The following is a 26748-nucleotide window of genomic DNA, read 5'->3' on the forward strand; positions in this document are numbered from 1 at the left end:
GGGATTACTAAACCTGCTGTACTTGAAGTGTTGCCTGCCTTGCAATGCCTAGTAATTAATAGATAATTCAGTGTCTTGTTCCTGTTGGTAGCTTCAGTCTACGCTTCTTTCGAGTCTATTCGGAAACATGTTGATAATGAAACATGTTGATAACAAATGATACACAAAAACCAATGACAATCTCTGCTTTTTCCTCTTTAGATGACAATCAAAACAAAACCAATGAAAAGAAAGAGAAGAAGATGGTTTCTCAGAAACCCCTTGGTACTGTAGAATATACTGTAAGTATTACTGTGTGGTTTGCTCATGTCTGCTTTTTGAAAGCGGAGTTATTGAGATTGACAGTGAGTCAGTGACACAAAACAGAAAGCAGGGAATGAATGCTAACTGATAATGTTTGCTTGTATGTCAGGAGGGTTTGTTCCAATTACTGTTGTGTGGGGGGAGCCGGGCTCACATCCAGAGCTGCTGTTCAGCCCAGGTGCTCTGCCTCTCCCTCACAGCTGCCAGTCCTGTTTTTACTTCTGCAACATGACCCTTTAATAGAATAATCAGTTTTGTTATTCTGAAAAATACTTCCACAGTGTTTCTCAGGGATTGCAAGCCTCTGCTTGGTCCTGAGATGACTGTGTGACCCTTCTCTAATCTGGAGCACTGAGAAAACACCACTGCCACTACAGCTCAGAGGACTGGCTCTGTACAGAAGGCCCCTGTGTTGTTCAGGGACCCTGGATAGAAGTTGCACCCAACCCTCCCACACCCAATGTGACTGTAGAAGGCCAATATTCTAGCTGGGAACAGAACCAGTGTCTGACTTCATGGGACTGCTGAAGGGATCATGAACTTTCCAGTGTGTGTCCCTTTTCCCCACTTGCCATACCACATCTGATTAAGGTGCTGCTGCTTTAAAGTTTATGACAAAATGAGAGGGATATTTGTAACTCATCTACCATTTTATCTACTGAATAGTGTGAGAGAATATTTTTTTTTTCTTTGTATTGACATTGGCTTATCACATAAGCTGTTAAACAGGGGGTGTGTTGGATCATCAAATCTATTCCGTGCAAACAGTCTGCTAGATGGTTATAGTTCAGCTGTTATGCTGTATGTGATCACCACAATATTTTAAGCTTTAAATTTTTCTTCAGGCTGGAAATCAGGACACCATAAACAGCATAGCATTAAAATTTAACATCACCCCAAACAAGCTTGTGGAACTCAATAAGCTTTTCACGCAGACAATTGTTCCAGGCCAGGTAAACCTTTTTGTATTCTATTCCTGAAACATGATTATTTGCTATGTATTTAGAGGCTTTTTACTGCTTTCACATATCTTTTGGGTACGTGGATGCAAGGGTAATGGATGGTAATCTAAATCTCCTCAAAGGTCAACTTAAGAGATCATTACATGGAGGTGTGTGGGGGGCAGTTTTGTAATTGCCATATCTGACTTCTGTTACTTATTTGCTGTCAATAAAGCTTGAGCTCTGAAGCTCAAGAGGGGAATGGAGCTGATGTAAGAGAGTAAAATTCTTGGAAAGCTTACGTGAATTTTCTCTATAATACATTAAAGAATTAGAGAATTAGATACAGTAATTGAAATGGCTCTTTGCCATTATTTTGGAGATGAGTCAGTTTTGGAGACTGGTTTTAGGGGAGTCACGTAACGGAAATGGAAATATGAAGGCTGACACCTGGTTCATGAAGAGCAGATCTCTATTCCTGCTTTACAGACATGAAACTGAAGTGTCCTGCTTTGCACGTAGGAAAACGGAGGCACAGAGATAGCATTAGCAAGCAGACAAAAGCTGGGATAAGCTAAATTGCTTTACATTTCTCAGCATGCTTAGTTTAAAACTAAACTTCAAAATTTTTTAGCTTTAGAAATATCTTCCTTTGCTCCAACATTTGCAACAAATGAGTATGTTTTTATTTGGGGTGGAGGACCAAAGCCATATTGCAATTCTCAAATTGTGAGAGAATGTAGAAATTCAAAGGATTACATTTTTACGTACACTTGTGTTAGTGTAAAGCTTTTCTTCCCTTTTAAATGCAGTGCATGTTGCTAAAATGCTGGGTCATATGAAGACTATTTTCTTAAATTTGGAGGTATGAGTATGTTTTCTGAAACAGGCAGCCTCGAGTGATGTGTTATGAATTTCTAGCACTAAAAATCCCAAATCTTCCACAATGACCTTCTTTTTGGGCTAGAGTTTGCCATTACAAGTTAACTGCTAATAGTCATTTTACAGTTACTAATTTTGTAGCTGTGGTAGTTGCAAGAGAAATTGGTATTGCAGCTTGGGGGGGGGGGGGAGAAGGGTCTCTTTGTGTGGAAAATGTGTTATTTTCTGGCCTGTTCTGGGGGGAAAAAAAAACAAACACATAGAAATAGATTCTGTAATTAGACCTGCACATACCCCACCATCACCATTAATGAAGATGGATTCTAGAATAAGTAGTAGTTAAGGACTGCGTTGCAATCACAAGCAATCAATATTGGTTTGTCTTTCTAGTAGAAAGTAGTATTTGTAGCAAATAACTTTTTAAAAACTTTTTCCTAACATTTTGACATGTTTTTGTATTTAGATTCTCTTTGTGCCAGAAACAAATGCTGCCAGGCTGTCATCTTTCAGTCCTGGTGCTCCCGTTTCTCCTTCATCATCAGATGCTGAATACGATAAACTCCCTGTAAGTCAAACGTTGTTTCACTGATCTTGTGCTCACAAAACTATTTCTGATTCTGAAGCTGAGATTCAGGCCTGTGTAAATAGCTTGGTTTTAAAGTTGCAATTCAGGCCTCATGTATAGTGCTGAGAAACATTAATTTTAATTTGTTGTACTACAAATATTGCCTCCACTTAAAATAATCCAAATCAAGGGTTCTGTTTGAGCAGAGAAGCCCCATAAAAGATCGTTTGGGCCCAGTGTATATCAGAGCAATTGGAAATAGTGTAGTGTGTGGTTTCTAAAGAATAGAAAGTTAGAACTAAAGAAGTATTTACTTTTTCACCATGGAGATTTCTATGCTTTTTGTGCAGTTTTTTTTCTGCTGCTCTTCAGCCCTGATCCTGCATGGGGATGCCTTAGCATGGGAATATTAGTTTGTCTGAGCAGCCAGTATCTTTCTAGCAAGTGTACTATGGTTGTACCCAAGACTGCTGGATTTAATCTTTGTGAAACGCACTGACATAGTTCAACTTTCATTTTACACAGAAGGGTGGTTGTAGGTAGCATTTTCAGGGAGTTTAGCTGTCCATCTGCTGATACCAAAGCAGTTAGACACTTCAAATCCATAACTAATTAAGAGAGAGAGTGTAGAGAAGCCTGGAGTGAATTATTGGATTTAACCTTAGCCCTACCCCTCTGTGCCACCTGCATGGGAATCAACACCAGTGCCAGTGAGGCCGCACTGTGTGTGGATGGGGCGGCAGGACTGGCCCTCTCTTAATGAGACTACCTCACTGAAATACTGTGAGCTGCATGCAGAGCTTGACGTTTCTGAATTTCTTGCCTGTTATTTGTATGGAGGGATTTTTTGCAATGTTACAAGGTTTTTCTTCCTTAGAGCATACGGTTTTAAATGTACATACGTACCTACGCATTCATGGCCATCATTTTTCTTCCTTAACCAACTACCTTCTTTTTTGCTTAAACTTGCTTTTTTAGTTGCCCAAAGTCTAGAAGTAGATTGTTCTGGTTCTGTTGCTTTGCACTGAGCTTTTTCTTGTTTAAGGATGCTGATTTGGCAAGAAAGGCCTTCAAACCAGTTGAGAGAGTCCTGTCTTCCACCTCCGAAGAGGATGAGCCCGTGGTTGTCAAATTTTTAAAAATGAATTGTCGTTACTTCACAGATGGTAAGGTAGGTGGAACTTCGGCTTTTTCGGAATTGTCTAAGATACTTTAAAAGCAAAATCTGTGTGGATAACGTGAGAAATGAGCACTGTGGGAGCCAGGCGTATTCTATGTTTGTACAGAACATGAATGTTGTGGCTTTATCTGTCACTGCTATGTTTATTGCTGCCATGGTGACATGCAGTATGATTTTGGGTTTTATTTTTTTAATGTTACGATAACTGCTTTATGGAGGAACAGCTCTTCTAACCACCTTCATTCCCTTACCATGACTTAACCAGAAATATCTGCTTCAGAGTTTGTTTGACACAGAAAACTGCACTTCAGAGTTCAGACAATTCAGGATTAGTTGTCTAGTTGCATCAAGTTGTGCAACAGCTTTATAAGATGAACACATCCCTATCTATTTCATTTATGGCTTTAAGCTAAAAATTAACTCATTTAACTCTTTCCAGATTGTTTCCAAATATGTTCGTATTAGTTGTGCATTTTCTAATAAATGTCACACAAACTCCAAGATATAAATATTGCATGAGAAGACCTTTTCTTTCTTTTCCTTAGAAGCATTCTTGTGACATACATGTTCCCGGTAGGAATGCAACCCTAAATTTTACAGCAGCAGTTTTAGAAGTGAAGGCACAAACACTTATGCAGTATCTTGACCCTATTCTCTTCTCAAGGTTGCAATACTTCATGTTCTTGAACTGTCTGCTTTCATATACCTGCTCTTCAACACGTGTTCTCTTGTTGACTCTGTTTTTAGTTAGATGTCTGCATGTTTGGGCTTTTTTGTTCTCTGGAATGTATAACAATGGACATACTAACCACTGTGGTTTAAAGATATATTTTCCACCTTAATCCTGTGAATTCCATACGATGGATGTGTTTAGAGTTTTTGGTTTATTTTTGCACATGGAATGGATGAGGACAGCATTGAACTGCTTTGCGATTTCCATAGACTCTTATTTTGTAGGAAGCAATGGAGGGGCTACTTGATGCCTTGCATGTAGGTTAGGGCAACACGATTGCTTTGTTACATGCTGCTAGAGGTAGAGAATGCAGATTGCCTTTTTTTTTTTTTTTTTTTTCTTTTTTGCTCCAGGGCTGAAAAAGTAATTTGTTTGCAGTCAAAGCAGTGGAATGTGGGACACCATCTTTGTCAGTGTAACTAGAATCCCTTGTTGCCTTGCTTCCTGAAGTGAGTGGGGGGCAGTACAGCCTACTGGTGTGTTGCTCATCGGGACAGATAGAGTACATACCTGGGGAAGAAGCTTCTGCACTTGATTTTGATTCTTTCATCCAAAGACAAATGTGTGTACCCCGTGTACTTGTCATATAGGAGAAGCATATGGGGGAGACTTACAGACCCTGCTTTACAAGAGAGCAGGCACACATGCACTCATTTGCCAGTGCCAAGCCATCAACTTTGTCTCCCCAGTTAAAAACAAAACAAAAACAAACAAAACACACACACCAAACAAATAAACACAAACTGTGGTTCTTTACCTGCCTATTTGTTCATCTTCCCTGGCCTGCTTTGCAGATGACCTTGAATAATTGGTATTATGCACAGTGTTGGTCATTCCTGTTAAACTGTGGCTCCTATTTGTCATATGTGATGATTCGAGCACAGCACAAAAAGAGTTGGTCTGGTGAAGTTTGTAGCTTGTCTGGAAGAGAGGGTGCAGGACCAAAACAATAGAAATCTCCTTTGTAAACCTTGAAATATGGTCAGATGTCACAGGTTAAATGATGGCTGATGCAGTCTTTTATTGAGTAGATGGCTAGATCATGTTTCTGTGAATTAAATGCATCTTCTACAGCTGTGCAAAATATGCTTGAATCAGAGGTACCAACCAGGAAAAACTGCTTCATATTAGGTACTATATATAAAAGCTTTTTGTGTGTACCACTTGGAATTCCAAATCAAGAGGATTTTGAATTTAGCTTAGCATGGTAACCTTGGCATTTCCATGACGAAGACTACCTTCAGGTATGCTAGTTGCGTATAAATTCATATATTGTGTGAGGGTGGCTGTATCTAGGATAAATTTGCTTGTTTGTTTTTTAAATCCACTACCCAATTTTGTCTGAGGTTGCTTATCAGTCTGCAGCTCTAGCTTGTAGCAGCCAACACTGAAAGTTGAGTAGTTCAGCTGTTCCTCCTTACTAGCCAGAAACTTGGATGTCTTTTTCTTTACTGTCCTTACAATGTCTGACTTGATGCAATTGGAAAAAATGTTTTGTTACTAAGCATTGTGTGATGGAGATTTGAAAAGGCAGGTGAGAGTTTGGTGATTTTATTTTTTATTTTTAGTCTAGTAGCCTAAATGCTAATAAGTCAATTGCATGTGATATGTTAACTCTTTCCTTCTTCTGTTGCAGGGTGTAGTTGGAGGAGTGATGATAGTAACTCCAAATAACATCATGTTTGACCCGCATAAATCTGATCCTCTGGTGATTGAGAATGGCTGTGAAGAATATGGATTAATCTGCCCCATGGAGGAGGTTGTCTCTATAGCTCTCTACAATGACATCTCTCACATGAAGATTAAAGATGCATTGCCATCGTAAGGAGTGTTCTTGTGTTCTTTCCTGAACTTATGTTTACATATTTTCCCTGAGGGTCATGGATATGGAGGGACGTGGTGGGGAAAGGGCTTTAATCACAGAATGCAGTAGAATATAAGAAATCAGGGGATGAAAATGCCAACTAAGGAATGATTCAGTGGAATGATGTTGTTCTTTTGCTTAATGCTTAGAGGAATTCAGTGTCAGAGAGAAATGGGTCATGAATATGGGAATTGCAGTGCAAAGGAGACCAGTAAAAAAAAAAAAAAAAATACCAATGACAAGCCTTGGTTGGGCTCTTGTGCTATCTGGTCTCTAAGGTTATTGCAGTGGAAGTGAAGGCGGTTTCTTCTGAATGCATTTGCTGTTTCCAGGACCATTCTGAGAGTATTATTTAAAACCTTTGAAGATAAGACCATAACTGCTGTCTTCAGGACTTACAAAAATATCATTTTGTAGAATACTTCCAATTCAGAACCAGAGAAGCTTTGGTAGTTAGAATTTATAATAGTTAATGGTCTTGGGGAGTGGGAGAGAGCTTAGTTTTATTTAAGTGTAGCATAAGTATGTTTAAGTGTAGTGTAAGCTTAATTTGTTCTAAGCAAGATGGAAACTCATCTACTTTGCACCATTTTCTTATTTCAAGAAAAATATTCTAGATACTTGTGTTACGCTCGTCACTAGAGTGTCTAGTAACTTGTCAGTAACTCCTAAGTGTTGAAAGTCTTGCATTCTTATTCACCTCAGACTTTTCAGCAGTAAGAAAGAGCTTACACAGTTTGCTGTGTGCTGTTAAGTTTTTAAGAATTTTCCTTTTAAAAATGTTTCATGATTATCTTGCATTAAAAATAAATCTTTGTGGAAGTCTGCATTAAGTAGTAGGTTTTAGTGTTGGATAAAAGCAAAAGGAAAAAAGATGTGTTGACAGTTACCACTTTGCAGTAAACATGTTTAAACAGGGTACAGCTTCTCTCTGATTTTCTTTCTTCTCAAAAATGCATTTTTACTGACTAGGAAGGCATGAAAAAAACATTGAACTACCAATCAGTATAGCCTGACACGTTGTCAGGTGTGGGAAGTAACAATATTAATGTGATATGAATTAAATTCCAGCAGCTAAATACATGTCCCGTGTTTTCTTTTGGTCACTGAACTTCTGATGACTTGCACATTCTTATGACATCTGTACCATTTCTTCACCTGTGTCTCATAGTCTGTAAAGTAATTTACTTGTTTTATTTTGGTATTATCCTTTCCACATTTTCCTGTTTTCTTTAAAGTCATTTATTTCCACTGGTGTATGTTTCTTTTGGAGAAAGTAATTTTGAGTTGAGTTTCAGACTTTAAGTTGCTGTATTATTCATTTTTTTTTTTCCATTTTTTTTTTTGTTTCCATTTTGCTTTTAACATCCTATGTACATCCGCCATTTCCCCTGGCAGTGACATACCAAAGGATCTTTGTCCTCTGTACAGGCCAGGAGAATGGGAAGACCTTTCCTCTGAGAAAGATATCAATCCTTTCAGCAAATTCAAATCCCTTAGCAAGGAAAGGAGGCAACAGAATGGGGATTCATCCATTGTGCCAGGTGCCAAACAGATAAAACCTTCAGATAAGGAAAAGTCTGCTGATTTTGAAGTTCTTCAGTCATCTGAGAGTACAGGTTCAATCAAATCAAAGTCACTGGAGTTTGCCAACAATATCACTGCCACTGAGCATTTGGAAAAGTTTGCTGTGGATCCACACACCAAGGAGCCTTCTGGAGAAAAAAACGTTTCAGACATCAGAACCAAAGACAACTCCCTTTTGGGAGGAGGAGGGGATGATTTTGTAGAACTGGAAAAGACATCATCTCGTGTGGATAGAGGGTTGGACAGGAAAATCTCAGTAATGGAAGGCTTGCTGGCTGACCCCAAGGACTTGGGGAGAACTAAGCAGCAGGTAACCAAACCCACTACAGAAGTCCAGGAGCACTTGACTGTTGATTCCTTGGAAAAAAAGGACAGTGTTGAACCTAAAGCTGACTTAGACTTAGAGCTGTGTGAAAAGCAAGATGTTATTCCAGAAGTAAACAAATGTGTCAGTTCCCCGACAGGTAAGGTGGAGACTGCATTGGACACTAAGAAAGAGCTAGAGAAAGATAAACTTATTGAATTTTACCTCAATAAAGATGGGAATGGGTCTCAGTCATCTGAAGACTTACACAAGGCTGAAATCCAGAAAGGTGAAAACAATAAAGCAATTGGCATAGACCTTACACTTAGCTGTTCAAAGTCCCAAGCTAATGAAGTCCATACAGTTAAAAGTATGGAGCTTGATTCCTGCTGCATTGAGAGGAAAGCACCTTCATTAGAAATCAGCTCAGCAGCAGCAGAGGAAAAGGATCTGAAAGAGTCTGTGGACTCTTCATTAGTACCAGCTGTAGACAAGACCTGTCAAGAAACACAGTTAGACAATCAATCAGAGATCAGACTGTGGCTGCTGCAGAAAATTCAAGTGCCAATTGAAGGTAGGTCTCTGGTTATCCTTGTTTCCTCTGAGACTTGGACAGCATTATGATGGTAACCTTTTGAATTGATATCCTTCTGCTCTGAATTTCCTCTTTCTATGTATAGTACTGGTCTTTTTTGTTGTTTTTAATCTTGTATATTATAATTTAATATATATATATTTATATTTACAAGGAAAAAACACACCTTTAAACTCCCTAAGCTTCTAGTTTAATAAGTAGCTTGCATGCTCTCTCCGTATTCAGTGATCACTGTTTATATAAACTTCACCTCATATAAACCTCACTGCTGGTTACCGGCTTTAAGAAGGACAATAAAATGTCACCCAGCTGGCATATTGACAGGGACGCATCATGGCATAGGAAGTGTCACTCCGTATTCATAACTTCTCTTTCTTCAGTGATATTGGTCAGCGTATTTCTGATAGAATCCATCACGGTGTGCGTAGCAGCGCTTTGCTGTGAAGCGGCTCCTTTAGTATTCTTGTCACCGCCTCCTTCTGGTGTCTTTGATGCTATGGAAATGCCTAAAGAAGTGGTAAATAGGAGTATATGTAGAGTCTTCTACAGATAGTTTAGTTTTGATTAGTCATTGATTTATTGTAAATAAAATTCAGGAAGTTACTGGAAAGCATATAACAACGTGAAATCTCACTTCAGGTAGCACATTCACATACTGCTGTTTCTGCTACCACCCGGGACATGTGAGCGCTAGTCCTTCCCAGAGCATTAGCCTAGTGAGCTTAATGGGCAAACCCCCAGTTCATGTCAGGTGGTGGAGGGCAATTAGAGTGGAGGTCTTCATTTTAAAAACACTTTTTCTTAACATAATTTTACCTTTCTTTTGGAAGGGTTTAGGTCTTGCTAGTTGTGTGTGTTGATTGGTCTCATTGGAAAACAACAGCAAAACCAGAAGAAGGCTGTATGTGTACTCCTATAACTTCTGTAGCAAATTCAGTGCGATTGAGGTTATGTTTTAATAAACATTTTTTCTGTCAAACTGGCAATTTAAGGTACTTAAACCAATCTTATGCTTTACCCTGTACAGACAAAAGGTGTTGGTATAGCTGTTTGACTACAGTAGGAACTGATTGGGCTTGGTGTGTGCGCACAGTCGCTCTTTAGCTGGGTCAGTTTCTTGGACCCACTCCTACACTGAGTAGGAATGAGGGGACAGCAGTGGCATTACCCTTTGCCGTGGGGGTTTGTTGAGCTGGCTGTGATGACCGAGGTAGTCAAGGTCTTCCCTTCTGCTGTCCCCCTTCCTTGCCTGCTTCATGTTGCTGTTTGCACCCAGCCCGATCGTCTTAGTGATCTGAGTTACAGTGCTATTCTGTACGCTGCTGTACAGCTGAGGGAGGAATACAGCCCTGATGAAATGGGAATAAATAGCCATAGTTTAGAATGAGCAAGGATTTCTTAAATCGTTTTTGCTATTTAATGACATTAGGTTTAATTCCATGTATGATAATTTGAGTCTTCTGTTATCAGTTGCCGTAGTTGTACTGTCCTGTAAACAGTCCGTTTCTTCTGTCTCTTGTTCAGATATGCTTCCTTCAAAAGAGGAGAAGAGCAAAACTCCTCCAATGTTTCTGTGCATTAAAGTAGGCAAACCCATGAGAAAGTCCTTTGTGTCTCAGAGCACCACCATGTCTCAACAGTACAGTAAAAAGATAAAGCAACCAGAGTACTGGTTTGCTGTTCCTCGGGAAAGGTAAGCTACAGCACTTAATTTGTAAACGTGTAGTGCTTTCTAGAGCTGAGTGTGTCTTCCCCTGTGTGGTCCGAGGTGTCACATGCAAAAAGGATGCTGAGATGAGGAGAGGGTTGCCCTCGTTTTATTGCATGCCAGAGAAAAAGGAATGTTTGTTGCTGGTCCAGTTACAGTTTCCAGAGGGAAGGAAGAAGTCAGTGTCACACGGAAGACGAAAAGGATGATACACCTGTTGCTAGCTTATGGTAAAAGCACTGGGGAATCATCACGGTTTTGGCCATAGTGTAGGAGGTGAGGGAAAGGTGGAGCAGTTGCAGAAGTCCCAGGGAATCCATGAAGGTGCCAGTGTTAAAAACGGGTACCTCAGGTGAGCAAAGGACAAGAAGTGGAAAAGGGAGACTCTTCTAACTGAATGGGTGTGGCTGCTTCTGACTTCGTGCACATGAAAACAAACAAATAAAAAAACCCCATGCATCCCTTTGTGATAAAAATCCACTTAAATGGTCTGTGCCCTTATGTATATATGTATAAAGAGTAGTACTATAGGGGAAAAAAAAAAAAAAGTAAGGCCTGTAATTTTTCCACATAAATCACCCAGGATTTTTCCCTGGCTGTGAGGAATCACATCCCTGGTCTTTCTCTTGCTAGAAGGCAGCAAGAGCAACTCTCATCTCTGCTGATGAACCAAAATAGGGAAATTAGTGATAACACTTCCAGTGAATAGATACTAAGAAGAAAGAATCTGAATCTGTGATAAATTTCAGTGGTGTGTCTTTAAGATGCAGTTAGTTTATATCTTTTTACATATTTTTTCAGAGTATTTAGTTTTATTTTCAAACTTGTAGTATATGCGTTAAGTTAGTGTTTATTTCATATATTTTAGAAACAAATGTTTTAAGCAGACCAGTAGCGTGGAAGTTGCTGACACGGGAGGAGGGGGAGAGGTTTAATCCAGCTGGAATGTGGCCATTGGGAGTGTAGCTGGAGGTAGCTTTTGGTTTGTGTGTTATCTGCTGAACCCGGTCCTTGGCTTCTCAGGGATTGCAAAAGTGTGGGTTCAGAAAATTCTGGCTTGGCGTGCGAGTAAAGACTTCAAGGGGTTAGAGCGATGCTGCAACACAACGCAAGGTCGGTTATTGCTTTGGAGATAGCGTGCCCGGTGTTGAATAAAGCTACCGGGACTGAGGCTGTCTCTGATCATTGTTCCGTGTAACAGCTGAATCTGCTAAAGAAAGTGGGAAAGTAGCTTCTGTATGTCTTGTTTTAAAAGCAGAAAATTTATTCTTAGTGGGGGGATCACACTAATACACAAACTTACGCATTGACAATTGGTTTATACTTCAGTTTTTAGAACAGTAAAATTAATTTCTGAAGTGAGCTATTGCAGTGTTTGGTCATGTTTGTTGACAAGGCAAATCTTGGCCATCCCATCTGCTGTTTGGATCTTTATCAAAATAGTGGTGAATGTTGCAAGATTGGGTCATTCTGGTGCTGTTCACACACGTCTGTTTAAATAACATGTAGGTGTGTAAAAGGTTGCACAGAACCTGGGGCAAAAATTAAACTTGAGACCCACTTCATCATTTTAATGCAAGATATTTGCCCAATAAGTCGGTGTTTTCTTTAAAGTCTCAGACATGTGTGAAAGCAAACGGTGTAGTTTCCTGCTCACTGATGGAATTATTTGTTACCAGTATTACAAAGTATGTGATTACTGGTTTTGCATCTTGAGAGGGTCACGGACAATACGCTATTTGGGATAGCTCTGTGATGTATTTTTGATGCCACATATCAAAATAAATATACTCTGCTTTCAAAACATTTTTAAATTTAGTAAGTTATGTTTGAAAATTTCAGAAATACCCCTCTTGTCCCATTGGCTGTAAAGCAGCGTAAATAAAACACTGTCTCTGTAGCTTGTACAGCATCTTCATGTTTCCTAACAATAAAAAAAAAAAAAAAGTTAGATTGTGAAGAAATTAGCATGCATGTCTATAATCACTGTGTAAGTTAAATCACAGAGTCACGGAATGGTTTGGGTTGGAAGGGACCTCAAAGACCACCTAATTCCACCCCTCCTGCCATGGGCAGGGACACCTCCCACCAGACCAGGTTGCCCAAAGCCCCATCCAGCCTGGCCTTGAACACCTCCAGGGATGGAGCATCCACAGCTCCTCTGGGCGACCTATGCCAGGGCCTCACCACTCTCAGAGTAAAGAATTTCTTCCGTATGTGTAATCTAAATCTCCCCTCTTTTAGTTTTAGTCCATTGCTCCTTGTCCTGCCACCACACTCCCTGAAAAAGAGTCCCTCCCCAGCTTCCCTGCAGGCCCCCTTCAGGCACTGGAAGGCCTCTATAAGGTCATTTAACTGTATTTTTCTGTGATTTATTACTGTTTGGTGTTGAAACAGCTTAGGTAACCGATAGCCAAAATGACTCCATTTTCACCCTGAGCCCTGTGATCTGCTGCTTATACATGACTTCACAGGGTGCTGCGGGTGGCCTAGCGTCACTGCTGATCCTGAGCAGCGCAGCTGAGTTAATCAGCAACTCTGGTGTAGCTTTGCTTAATCCCAGAGGCATATGTCTTAGCACGTAATGGGGGAGATGGACATCTCTGTTGTCCTATATGAGGATCTCACAGTCTCAGGCAGCTTCTCATCAGGGTAACTGTCTGAGCAGAGAGGCACTCAAGGTTTTGGACAGTAATGAAAAGATCGAGTCTTTTCCTGAGAAGCCTTGCAATGGGTGTAGCTTACAGTATCAGAGGGCGAGTCTGTGTGCTCTGTGGTTTTATGCTTAAGGATATTGAAATGTGATGTAGATTTTTTCTAACTTTGTGGATTTTGAGTAGCAGTAGGTGAGTAATTCTGTCACTCGCAGACTTCCTCAGGCTGTTGCAGAGAATGTCTTGTGCTGGGACAGAGATACTAATGAATAATTTTTCTTTACAAATGTGCATCCTAGCAAATGATTTCCTCATTTTGCATTAAAAAGTTCCTCAGTCAAGAAGTAAATTTGTTGGTTGTCTATAATAGAAATTTAGCAGACAGATTTGGTTAATGAATATATATATTTTGTGTTGCTTTGAAATGCATTGCATTAAAATCATGCTGCTGGGAGGGCATCCTCTTTCTTGGAGGTTACTTTTTGTGAGAGTAGGCAGGATTCTCAGAGGAAACATAAAGCAAGGCTCAAACCCTGCTATTTTGTTTTTTTTCAGTCTTAGCCTCCTCCCCACTGATTTTTGGTTTGGTTTTGGGGAGTCAGATGAGGTTTTTGTTTGTTTTTAATATTTCTATTTCTTTTGGTAGAGCATGATTTTGCTTTGTTGTGACTCTTCTTCATATCTAGTGCATAAAACATTGAATTTAATAGGGTTGGAATTGAGATCTTGAAGAACTTACAGTGTAACTACCTACAGTCAATACTTGTGTGATGCTCTCTGTCCATTTATGCAGAGATTTGCATAAAGAGATGATGATTAAAAAGATCCTGATGGTGAAGTAACTCTTCTGTGCCCTTGTTAATGGAGGGGAATAGGTAACATAAAGCTTAGATTTAGACTCCTTTTGAATTATCCTTGTATGAGTATACTAGTACTCTTTGATACCTTATAGTCTACGACAAAGTAGTACTTTGATGTCTTATTTATCAGGAGTCTAACAGATGGCCTCCAGGGGTCCCTTCCAACCTCAGCTATTCTGTGTTTTGAGGCCAGGAGCTGTGAGTGGACTTGGAGCCCTTGTACATGTGTCATCAGGATACACAACCCTTCTCACCCATGGTCAACATGAAATCATTCATTTTTGGGAAACTTCTTTGCCTCTACCCCAGAGAAGTCAGATGTTGTCATATTATGGTGGTGATGTCACTTTGAAAGTCCTGAATTGAAGCACAACTGTGAGAAGAAAAATCATTTACAGTTCCCTCTCAGGAATCAACAGTAGCTTGACAAGTTGATTAATGTTTTATTGAAAATTGCCTTTGCCATTTAAAGAAGTTCTTTTTCAGTGCTCTGCGTACCTATTTCTTCTGGCTTCTGGTTCCTGGATGTGGTTGTAGCTATTACCAGGATTCAGTTCCTCTTAATGTGGGCTATCACCAGGGTATTGCTCCTGTAAACTAAGTGACTCTTTTTGCTCTTGGTTTTGTGGCTCTTCATCTAGGCCACGACACCTGCAGTTGAGTACCGTGGGCAGAGTATTCCAGCACTTCTCACCCAAGTGTCAGAAACCCAACCACCAGTGCTTTGTTTGTATATTGAAGGATTGCACCAAGTATTGCCATCAGTGTGTTAATGCAGAGCTCCGGCTCCAAAATTCAGAACTGTTATCCCGGATCTTTAGGGTCATTCTGCCAAAGATAAAGCACCCATCCTGCAAGCATGCCCTCTGCTTTTGGTTATTAAATACATCCTCCTGTACTTGACTGCGTTGACATCCATACCTGATTGTGCCCAGTTTACTGAACAGTGCAGTGGCATAAATACTCCACCAAGCTTTTGTCTTATACTGATTTTATCAGCAATAATTGTATTGTTTCTGCCAGACTTTTTTTTCAGGGAGAATATTTTTCTGATTGAAGAATATTGAGCTGTTTACGCTTTCTTTTGGTAAGAAACAAATTGAATTTTGTTTTGTTTTGTTTTGGACTGCAGTTCCAGCAGTAGGGAAAACAATCTGTTCTGATGTGAAATGTCTCTGTGTAGAAGTCTTCTTGATTTATTTAGAATGGCTACAGTGCTATTTCTGAGCTACCTGTTACATGAAAATGATATAAAATTAATTTAATAAAAATGCTGGTCTTGATTTTTATTATATATTTTGGTCCTTCTACTAGTGAGGCTACTGAAGCACTGAAGTAGATCACATTAGGAGTCCTTCCCTGGGAGCTCCCCACAGCTCAGGCATATTATGCTGCTGGCTCTGGTGCTCTGTTGTATCGCCTGATCAGCACAGGAGAGAAACAAAGCAGAGAACAAGTTTGCTGAGTGCTACAAAGTTCTGGTAGGGGTGTGCCCCTTTGTGCCCAAAGGAAAAGCCCTTCATATAACAGCGGCTGTCAGTCTCCACAACTGGAGATTTTTTTAAAACAATTTAGGTACTTACCTGTAATGATCCCAGATGTTCATCCGGGGATGAAGAAAATGGGCTTGTGTGATCTAAACACACACCCACTGCTGGAAATCTTTGTCAGCAGCACTTGTGATTTACTTGAAGTCACTAACTTCTATTTCCCACATTGTTCTACTTCTATGGATTAAATCATCTTGTGATGTCATATCAGATACTGCATGGAAGCCTAAGCACATGGTATTGCTAAGTGTCAGATCTTTGTCAGCAAAACAAGGATCTCATTTAAACAATTAGTTCTTGAATTAGTTTTGAGATTCCTGTTCTGTTTAATCAAGGGATATCTCAGCTATTCCATGATAATTAGCGCATTATGATTGCAATAGTTATCTCTTTCGTTACTGTTGTTCTTGCACAATGTTTACCCAATGCTAGTTGTCTCCCAAACTTTTAGAGCTGCCCCAGTATTTTTAGTTTTATCAAAAATCAGCATCACCTACCTAGACTTGATTCCCAGCTCTCTTAAAACTTTTAAACATAGACTACACGCACAGGGATAGTTTTTTTGTTTGTTTGTTTGTTTGTTTGTTTGTTTTTTTTTTTTTAAAGGCAATATCTTCTCTTTACTCTTTAATATAGTTTGTAGCTACTATAGGAACATGAAGTATTTCATCATCACCGTTATTGAGAAATTTCATGTGGTGGTTGCTCAAATATAAAATCAAAATATTTATTGAGAAATTTGTCTCTTGCAGATGACTGTTGGTAATGTGCTCTTTTATTAATGAGCATTGAGCATGGCAAATACAATTTTTAGGATTCAGGTTGCTCACAAAGTGCTTAAAAATAATAACTCTGACTTTGCTGTCATGGTTTTTAAGTTATGTTCTTTACTCTCCAGAATGAATTTATAACCTTCACCATAAACTTGCTTCATGTTTGCTTTGTTCCCTCTGTGTGTACATTACTATGGGTATATTTGGAAGCACCTTTACTTTGATACTCAACTGTGCAGCAAGTATGTTTCCCCCCCCCTTTTTTCTCTTTCTTTAAACAATATCCCATCTTTCAGTTTTGATTTGCATCTCCTAGGTATTTATTTGAATGTTTCTCATTATCATCTTTTGCTTTTGAATAATTTCTTTCTCGAGTGATTAACTTCAGGTTTCTGATCTTGGGCCTTTCCAAGCATTTTTTTTTTATTGGTTTTTCTTGTTAGTACATGACACGCTCATACACATGTGATCACCAGAACAGCTACTGAGATCTATGATACATTTCTTTGCAGCTCTCAGGTTGGCTGTAAGAGTTTCTCAAGCAGTGGCCTTTTTATTTTATTTTTTATTTTTTAGCCATTTGGTAGCTTGGAAATACCAGCCTAACATAATGTCAGAGTTTTATTAACATGGAAGGGATGCTCTGCATCCCATTTCAGAACGACCTCCCTTCTCCAATGACCTGTTTCTCATTTTGTGTTGCTGCTTCTTAAATCTGGAGAGTCTGGATTTATTTACCATCTGCCAATGGTAGAGGAAAACTGAGTTACAGACTACTTAGAGAAACTGAGCATGCACAGGTCCATGGGCCCTGACAGGAAATCTTCTGAGTGTACTGAGGCAGATGGCTGACGTTATTGCAGGGCTGCTTTCTGTCTTACTCTGAAAGGTAATGATAATTGGGAGAGGGCCTTAATAAGTAGGAAGATGAATGCTGCAACCATCTTCTGAAAAATCAAGAACCTGTGGGAACACAGGCCAGTTGTCTCATCTCAGCCGCTGGGAAGATTATGGAGCAAGTCCTTGTGGAAGCTGTTCCCAGGCACAGGGAGGGCAAGGGACGGCTGTCACAGATTTACCAAGGGCAAATTGTGCTTTCCTAAACAGACAGCTGTTTTCATGAAATGGCAAGCTCTGAAAACAAGGAAAGAACAAAGGGTGGTGTTAGTGAAATTAGTAATCTAGAGTATTCTCATAGCCAAATTTGAAAAAAAAAATGTCTGGACAAGTGGGCAACAAGGTGGATGAAAAACTGGACTGTGGGGCTTGGAAATTCAATAGGTAATCAAAGTGGCAGCCAGGTGCAAGTGGTTTTCCTTCGGGATTGATACTGTTCAATGTCTTCATCTAGGGTGTGGACAATGGGATAGAGCACATCCTTGTCATTTGGGGGGATGACACTAAATCTGGGATGTGTTCATACGCTGGAGAGCAGGGCTGCCAGTCAGAGAGACCTCAACGAGGAGGCAGAACGTGGTGACTCCACATCAGAAGCCAGGAAATTCAGAGAAGGCAAATGCAAAGCTACACACCTGGGGTGGGGCAGCCCCTGCAGTGTCTGGGGACGGATGGCCTGGGAGCATCGCTCTAGAAAAGGAGCTGGGGAAGTTGAGAGCAACCTCAACATCAGTCATCGTGGCTCTTTGCATTAATGAAGGCTGGCTCATGTAAGGAAGAGCACAGTAAGCAGCTTGGGGAAAGTGGCTATGCCCCTCTTCTTTTGGGTACCTGCTTTAAAATTTAAACAAAATAAAAATGAGCTAGACCTTCTGCGGATGCTGCCTGCATCAGGGGAAATTCTGATTAGATGTAAAAGGAAGCAAAAAACAATATGGTATTAGTTATGCATGGAGCAGGTTGCAGAGAGAGGCTGTGTAAACTCTGTCGGAGATTTTCAAAGATGCAGATGGACAAAATTGAGCAAGCTGCTCTATCTTGGAAGTTAGTTCTGCTCTGAGCAGAAGTTGGAGTAGATGCTCTCCAGAGGGGCCTTACTGCCTAAATTTGTTCTGTGATTCTGGGATGGGAGAATGAATGCTGCTCTCCTGTGACCACCTGCGTGAGCGAGCATGCTTTCCGATCCGTCTTAGCAAGGCAACAGCAGCCACTAGTTTTATTGCCCTCGTGTTAGGGTTTGTAGGAATTAAGTAACTAACTTTCCAGAGTAGGATTACCACACGTGGAATACACAGTGCTCAAGTTAATGCCTTTCTCAGTTAAAACTCAAATTAGTGAGAAGATTGTCATCCTGCTCTTCCTGAAGCTTCTGCAGAACACGCAAAGAGGAATGGGGCATGCTGTGTCAGCTATGGACGTGGGAAAACTGCGATGAGAGGAAAAGATCTTAACTAAAATTAGATGATACAGCTTTCAGAAATGTTCCATTTTCCACTAATGTTAGATCTATGCGAGTCTGCAAGCAGCCACACGGCTTCTTACAAAGCGGGGGAACCCCAGACAGTGGGGAGCGAGACCCTCCTTCAGCCTCTTCCAGGCAGTTACCGGCTGGAGTGATCCAGAAGGCTGATTGCTTGTGCGTTGCTGCCTTGAGCACTCTCATATCTGGGAGTTGTGCAGAGTTATGAACAGCAGCTGAAATTTTGGCTTTGTATCCCAGCACTAGGCATGTTGCTTGTTCTTGGTGAAGGGAGGCTCTTGATGCCTGAGGAGCTAGTACTGGGTGTTCACATACTGCAGCTGTGTGTGCTTGAGTGTCTTACAAGTGTTTCACAGGTACAGTTCTTATTTGATAACAAAAATGTAAATTCATCTGGGACATCTAGTAGCCAGGCACCACAGAAGCATTTGTGAATGTGCAAAGGAGAAGAGAAAAAGCTGATGGCAATGCTGATTTGTTCCTTTTTTTTCTTTTGTGGTTAGGAGGACATGAGGCAGCAAAGTCAATCTTTTATTCTTTGAGGGTAGTGGAAATGGGCATAAAATCTCCCAAGGCCAAAGTGAGTTAAGCCCCCAGATATCACTTTTACTAGGAATTAACGTAGCCATTCTGAGCCGGCAACAATTTTAGGACTATCACTTCTGCAGTTAGAACTGACGTCAGACTCTAGCCCTTACTGCTAGGAGTGTAGAACAAAACCCATAGACATAATTGTAAAAATACCTGAAATTATATATGTGAACAGAATCCAACAGTTTTGAAATGGTGTTTTAAGATTACTCATATTAAGTTTGTTTGTGCATACACTATAAATCCAAGTAACATGAAATGTTGTTAAATTACTTTATAATGTGTTCACCATTCGTTGTGGATTTTGTCAGAAAACATCTCTTTAAAGAAAGCAACTGAGACCTGACTACATTTATGAAAATGCATTCGCTGCTGGCCTTATGTCGTTAACCAAGCTGTCAGTAGCGGCTCGTTTTCCTTATGATAGCAGAATGAAGAATTGTGGTGTGGTTAGCCTCTGTAAGTTTTAGAGGGCAGCTAGAAATGTGGTGTAGACTTCATTGATGATACTTTATGGCTCGTTTTATGTGGGAGGTCAAACTATTAAAGTGATTTTTTTTTTCTGGATTTAACTTTTGTGATCATGATCTAACACTGAACCAGTGGGCTTCTTAATATGAGTTGTAGGGGACTGGCTTACTCTTAGTTAGTTAGTCTTTCCGTGCTGCTTTGGATTTGTGTATAGCAAAAGAAAGAAAAATATTTTGTAGGGAGAGAAAGCAGAGAAACCTTCAAGTGCTTCAGGCTGTTAGGTAGAAGGAGCTATTGCTTTGTGTGGTTTGTGAGGGTGGAACTGTGTGGGTATCCTGTGTGTGTCTGGCTGTCCCCTTTTGTCCTTTGGTGACATCTCAGTACTACGTGATAGTACGTTGTTTATGGATCACTGAAAAATGGATGTTTTCTCCTTTTCTGTTTATAGGGTGGATCACCTGTACACGTTTTTTGTTCAGTGGTCACCAGAAATATATGGGAAGGATGCCAAAGAGCAAGGTTTTGTTGTGGTAGAAAAGGAAGAGCTTGATATGATAGACAACTTCTTCAGTGAGCCCACTACTAAAAGCTGGGAGGTGAGTGCTTTCTACCACTTCGTGAAGCGTGTTTGCATCAAGTGTGCATCCTGTTACAAATCTTAGCACTTGCTCTCTTAATGATTTTATAATGTTTCTTTATAATGTCTGTTGCTTCTGATAGAAGCCTTCTACAGGCAGCTATCTCACAAATGTACTCATCTTCCTTCAGTACTCCTTTCTTTTCTCCCCAGAAATGGCAGGCAAACAGCTAACAGCTTTCTGGCTTGCAACTAGTACAAGTTATGTAAATATTTTGGTTATGTTATGTTAGCCATTTGCAAAGCTGAACAGGCATATGTTGTCGGTGTTGCTAAATTCATACAGTATTTATATGCTACTGATAAATTGTCCAAAAAGCATACATGTATGTGTGAACACCAGCAACTTTGTGCTCGTTGAAATGGATTGGTGTGTGATGTTGTTATACCAGACCCTTACTTCTTAGGTGCACACAGAAGTTTACGTGTTAGCTGTAAGAGGGACAGGTTTTATACTCAGACTTTTTGGCTTTTTCATCTGGGAGCTTTTGCTGTCTTAATAACTTGGTGTACACGTGTTTGCTACCTGTCTGTTTGTCATGCATATAAAATCTAGTTTCTAGGGAAAATAAGCTTGTGTGTGTTTTTCTAATGATATTTATGAACCCTGAAGCAGTTTCTGTGCTGCGGTTATGTGATAAATTTTATATATATATATATATATATACACACACATATGCATATATATATATATATAATTTCCTAAATGGGAAGTAGCTTAATGGTGATTTTTAAAGTTATCTGATTACTAGTCTTGAACTGGTTCAAAAAATTCTACTGCCCTGCTTTTTAAGCATTTCTATTTTCAAAGTATGCTAAAAAACAGAACTGAGGAATGGAGCTTGTCATTTGAAATGTAGCAGCAGCACCTCTGATCCTAAATAGCTTTTATTTTTACAGTTTTGTGGTTTCTTGATGGTGCTTTGTGAACTGCAGGATGGAGGAAAAAAAACTCGTCAGTCCTTGCTTTGTTCAGAGCTGAGTGCAGTCATACATTACATTTGATTTCACTCATCAGTTGCTATTTGTATGCCCTTAAATTCAAAATGAAGGAGGAGGACCAATGATCCAAAGAACAAATGTGGGAGGGATCCAGCTGCACCGGGAGCCTGTCCCTTATTGTTTTATTTAAATATGTAGTGGGGGAAGAATTGGCTGGAAATCGTTTTAAGGTGTGTCTCTTTTGTTTGCAATATATTCAGGCTTCACAAATTTAACGTAGGACTGCCAGGAAATCCCTGGTGGAAGCCCAAATTTGGGCGTGATTACTGTGATACTTTCACTCTCCCTTGTGGGGAAACAGAAAGTGTAATTGTAGAGAAGCATATAAGCAATTTTATCAAAGCGTGTCATGGGCAGTTGCTGTCTGTCATACTCGTGGGCAGGAGCTCTTGCTGCTGGAGCGCAGAAGTACAGTAGATACTCAAACTGGTAGATGATGAAAAAGCAACAAATGTTATTGAATATTCAAATTCTTTACTGTGCTAGACCTGACCAGGAGGAACCCTCAGTGAAGGTATGTTGAACTATGTCCCTATTTAAACAGCATGGATCTGCTCCAGCACTTCTATCCTAGTAAAACACATATGCTGTTTTCAGATGAACTTTACACAGACTATTTCTGCCTTAGGTAGCTTGCTTTCTCCTTCCCATAAAATCTTTAAAAGATGCTGTCAATCCAGTTTCTGTAGTTGTTGATTCTTTTAATTTGCTTTTGTGTGGTCTGTAAATAACTGATTTTGCATCTCACTCTTTTTGCAATTCTTTAGTGTGAAGTTGCTTCAAATGTGTGCTTCAGTTACAGTGAAAAGAGCTGCATTTAGATACTAAACAGGCATCTGCAGGGAAGAGGGAGCTTTGTGTGTACTTGGAGGTGGTTTTCAGTTTACAGCTGAGTAGTTCTGTGGTTGCCAGTATCCGTAAGGTTGGTTATGTTGTCCCCCAGGTACCTGTTGCTGTTGATTTACTGTGATGCTCCACCCCCCAGCCACCGGGAAGCCTAGAGAACAGTCTTTGTAAGAGGAGTTTAGGTACTTCTGATTTAAAATGAAAATATATATATATATTCAATTTAAAAATATGAATGGCCTGGGAGATTAGGAGGGAAGATAAAACATTCAGGAGGTGGAGAAAGAATAGGGATAAAAGCAGAAAGACCCATGTTCCTTTAACAGTTTGGGGGGGGGGGGTTGTTTTGTGGTAGTTTGTTTATTTCTTTGCTTGTTTGTTTGAAGTTGGCCTAATTTTACAGTGCAAGCCTTCGGTGAAATTGTCCATGTGAGAAATGCTCTAACAGAGGGTTTCCTCTTGTCTCTGAAGGGCCCAGGACTGGCCGAGCCTGGGCTGGAGGTCAGGGTGCAGCTGCACGGCTCTTCCAGCACCCCAGGCAGCAATACCAGTACTGCCTGCCTTCACTGGGGCATGTAACTTTAATCGTGCAGGCTGGGTTTTGTCCTCTTTTCCGAACCCCTGATGTGGATGTTGGGGCACCGGTGTCCCCGCTCAGGGGAGGCACCAGTGGACTAATGCAGGCTGCATGGAGCGAGCGCAGCGGAGGTGTTGCTCCCGTCCCAGTGGAGCTGCTCGGCGTGACTGGCAGAACCAGGGCTTTGTCCTCCCCACAGCGAGCTCCTCACGAGTCCTGCTCCTACTGCAAAGCCCCCTCTGTGCTTTGTGGTGTGGCTAACCCTGCACCCGGGGTTTGTCGGGTACATTTCCTTCCCCCCGCCGTGGGGCAGGCGTGCGTAGGGCCTCAGGGCGTTTTTGGCAGTTGGCAGCTCCTGCAAGTTCCAGCAGTGGTGGCGGAGGCGTGGGGGGGGCTCTGCAAGCTCAATCCTCGGGTGCAGCAAAAGATGTTTAGAAATGGGGTTAGTAGGAAGGTGTGGGGAAGCTCCGCTGAGTGCTCCACAGCCACATTTTGAAGTTCCTATTCCGAGATAACTGCTGTGGTAATAAGCTCGCCAAGGAGGGTGATTTAGGGGTTCCCGGTTGTTTTGTAGCTGAGACTCCTTCCTTCCCCTTTTCTTCCTCATCAGCCCCATCTCAGCCCTTGCTGCTGCTTCCTGTTTGCCATGGTGGCACCGGGCCCTAAGCCCAGCCAAAACCCCACGGCTGTGTGCAGCGCGCCTTGTCTCGCCTTGCCTGGAGCCCTGTGAGGTGCACTGGGGGACCAACAGCTTTCCCTCCTGCCTCAGGACCCATTTTGGCACCTGCGGCCTGCCCAGGCTGCACGTGGCTCGGAGCGTGTCCCCGTCTCTCAGCACGTTGTAGGCTGCTGCATACTGCTACAGATGGGGGTTAGGTGTATGGGCTTGCCTTCTCGTTTTGTTTTCAGCTTTATAGGGAAAGGTTGCGTGTGGCCTAACTCTAGCTGTGGGACAGAAGCCTGTGCCTCTGTCTCACAAGTATTCGGATTCACACCTGACTGGAAGCGTAAATATTGACGCACCTTTTAAAGTATTATTGTGTGTTCTCCACAAAAATTCTTAAGAAAATGAGTAAATAGAAGTTTTCTAAAAGTTGTAAAACTTGCAAAAACTGGATGCTTGGATTCTTACTCAATACATTTTTGATGTGATATAACCGCAAAATATCTGTTAAAGTTGATTTATGTTTGTATTTCTTTGTGATATTGCTTCTGTTTGGGCTTGTATATACAAAAGGGGGGAAAAAAAAAAAAAAAACAAAACACAGGAAAAAGCTGGTGGTTTGGAAAAAAGGGAAGTGAAATTTTAAACTTTTTCATATTCTCATGCGTTAACGCCTGAGAAAATAATCCATATTTTCAAGTAGCTGCGCGAGAGAAAACAAAGAAGCTTGCGTCCTCATGTAGATTCCCACAAGGAGAAGATGTGTGCAGTGTGCCTTGGAAGTCAGCGTGCTTTAGCCTCCTGACTCGGGGCCAAGTATGTCTGAGACTGACCACGTGCTGCCACCTGCTCACCTCCGTTTTTATTAATCCCAAAGGACCCTACAGCAGTGGGCGGTCCCTGGGGTGCGAGGACATTCTGACCATGCTAGCCATGCTGTCCTGTACCCTGCCATTTGAGAATTTCCTTACTAAGGTTGCCTGTGCTGGATGTAACCATGCTATACAGTGGTTTTGCTTCACGCAGTGTGACAGAAAAGGAGTATTAATTAATTAATTTGCTTCAGTGGAGGACTGACAGAATAAGAGCTGTTTTTCAGTCTGGACACTTGTTCTTTCACCTCAGATCATTACTGTAGAAGAAGCAAAACGGCGCAAGAGTGTTTGCAGCTACTATGAAGAAGAAGAAGATGATACTTTACCTGTCTTAAAGCATCACAGTGCACTCCTGGAGAATATGCACATAGAGCAGGTATGGCTGGAAAAGAAAAGCAGGTTTCCTTACTAGGTCTGGTGCTGTCTGTGCTGTGTGTGGGTCATTCTACTTTCTGGAGGTAGTATCGATGCTTTTTAAGAGTTTGGAAGATTTGTGCAAGGTCCTGCTTGCTGCAGCACTGGCTCACCTAAAAAGACTTATGTGGAGTTTGAGTTGTGATACTGAGGGCTGGTAGCTTTTTGAGTGCTTGGAGAGGGGGGTGCCAGTTCTGAAAACTTTCACAAGTGATATGAGTGCAGTCAGCTGAGCTTGGAGTACAAGGCCACATGCATGTGGTGGAGGTGTTAACATGATGGCATCAGCTGCTACCTCGGCAGCAATTTTTCTGTTTCAGAAGCCACGGCAGAGAGGGAATTATCTGTAAGACACTACCCATGACCTAACCTGTTAAATACATAACCATTTCTCCCTGTTCACTGCCCAGCTTGCCCAGCGCTTGCCTGCAAGAGTGCAGGGATATCCCTGGCGGCTTGCATATAGCACACTGGAACATGGGACTAGCCTGAAGACTCTGTACCGTAAATCAGCATCTCTTGACAGTCCAGTTCTCCTTGTCATCAAGGACATGGATAACCAGGTAAGGAGTGCTTGTGGTGCAGGGGTTGGACTGAAAGGGCAACATTGTTTAAAACAAAACATGATGAGGTGCTAACCATGCTGTGTTACTGAAGTAAGGTCATACTGCAAGAAGGCCTTGGTGTTTTCTTTTATTCTATTTATATTTTCTACTGCTTATACTAAACTTCCAGGCAGGAATCAGCACTAATATAAATAAAACTCTGTAGTTTCATAACTACAAGTGCTCCTTTTAATAGTGCCCATGGAAGTATCTTCCCTAGGTAACTCTGTTAACAAGCTCTCACAAATAAGGCCTCTGTGGAGGTCTAGTACTTCACTAGCTCCTAGAGTCATTGTTCCTCTTGCAATGTGTCTTTTAAACTGAAGGATACAGAAGATTTCCAGGACTACTTGCTCAGTTGGTGTATTGCAGTAGTTGGTTCTTTCAACATGAAACACCAGCTCAGAATGAAATACCAGGAAGCATTTTGAATTTTTTTCTTGAATTTTGCAGTTCTCAAAAACAGTTTAATCCTTTTATTCTGACAGATTTTTGGAGCATATGCTACACATCCCTTCAGGTTTAGTGACCACTACTATGGCACTGGTGAAACATTCCTCTACACATTCAGTCCAACTTTCAAGGTAAGTGGTGTTCAATTTCTCAAATTATTTTGTTGGATTCTACATCTGAAACATTTATGAGACAATTTTATGAAGACAGCATATTTGAGTTTAGAAGACGTGCCAGCTGTTGATGAATGCAGCTAATCATTCATTGTCTCAGTGCAATCCTTTAAACAAAAATGGATGTAATTATCTAAGTGCTGAGAGGACAGTCTGTGAGGGTGAGCAGAGGGCTTCAAGTTGATTGAGGGGCTGAAGTAGGGAGAAGTAAGGAGTCAAAGACTCACCTTGGAAGGCAGTGATATCAAGAGCAGCATATAATTTCATGCATGCTTAGGATCACAGTGATGACAAGCTAGAGATAAGAGTGCCACTGAAATACCCCTTCATGTCCGTAGCTTGTATTTTTCAGTATTGAATACATTGGCTCTTTTCAACAAAATGCCTGTTGCTTTAAAGATGCAAGTAGAATTTTAAAAATTACCAGGGTACCTTGTTCCTAATTTAAATACCTGTTGTTCCTTTTCTTCCTACCTCTTCTTTCTCCCCCATCAAAAAGAAAACAAAATTTATATTTTTTTAAATACCTGCTAAGAAGTCAGCACTCAGTAGTTTTAGAGTGCC

General features: G+C 40.9%; 1 protein-coding gene across 4 annotated transcripts in view; it reads left to right on the plus strand.

Annotated features, from left to right (window-relative positions):
* The window catches only part of NCOA7 (nuclear receptor coactivator 7), an 88951-nt gene that overhangs the window by 58877 nt on the left and 3326 nt on the right, over positions 1-26748 (plus strand). For 2 of the 4 annotated variants that reach the window (XM_082757408.1, XM_082757407.1), the window contains 11 exons: positions 202-281; positions 1149-1256; positions 2590-2691; positions 3737-3862; positions 6241-6425; positions 7867-8933; positions 10479-10647; positions 20387-20534; positions 24790-24915; positions 25364-25516; positions 26047-26142. In XM_082757408.1, the coding sequence (XP_082613534.1) occupies positions 202-281; positions 1149-1256; positions 2590-2691; positions 3737-3862; positions 6241-6425; positions 7867-8933; positions 10479-10647; positions 20387-20534; positions 24790-24915; positions 25364-25516; positions 26047-26142 (2360 nt within the window). The remainder of the gene's footprint in view (positions 1-201; positions 282-1148; positions 1257-2589; positions 2692-3736; positions 3863-6240; positions 6426-7866; positions 8934-10478; positions 10648-20386; positions 20535-24789; positions 24916-25363; positions 25517-26046; positions 26143-26748) is intronic. The other 2 variants (XM_082757410.1, XM_082757409.1) reach the window with 2 other exon arrangements.

Source organism: Aythya marila, assembly GCF_965140915.1.
Source record: "Aythya marila genome assembly, chromosome: 3".
Lineage (NCBI taxonomy): Eukaryota > Metazoa > Chordata > Aves > Anseriformes > Anatidae > Aythya > Aythya marila.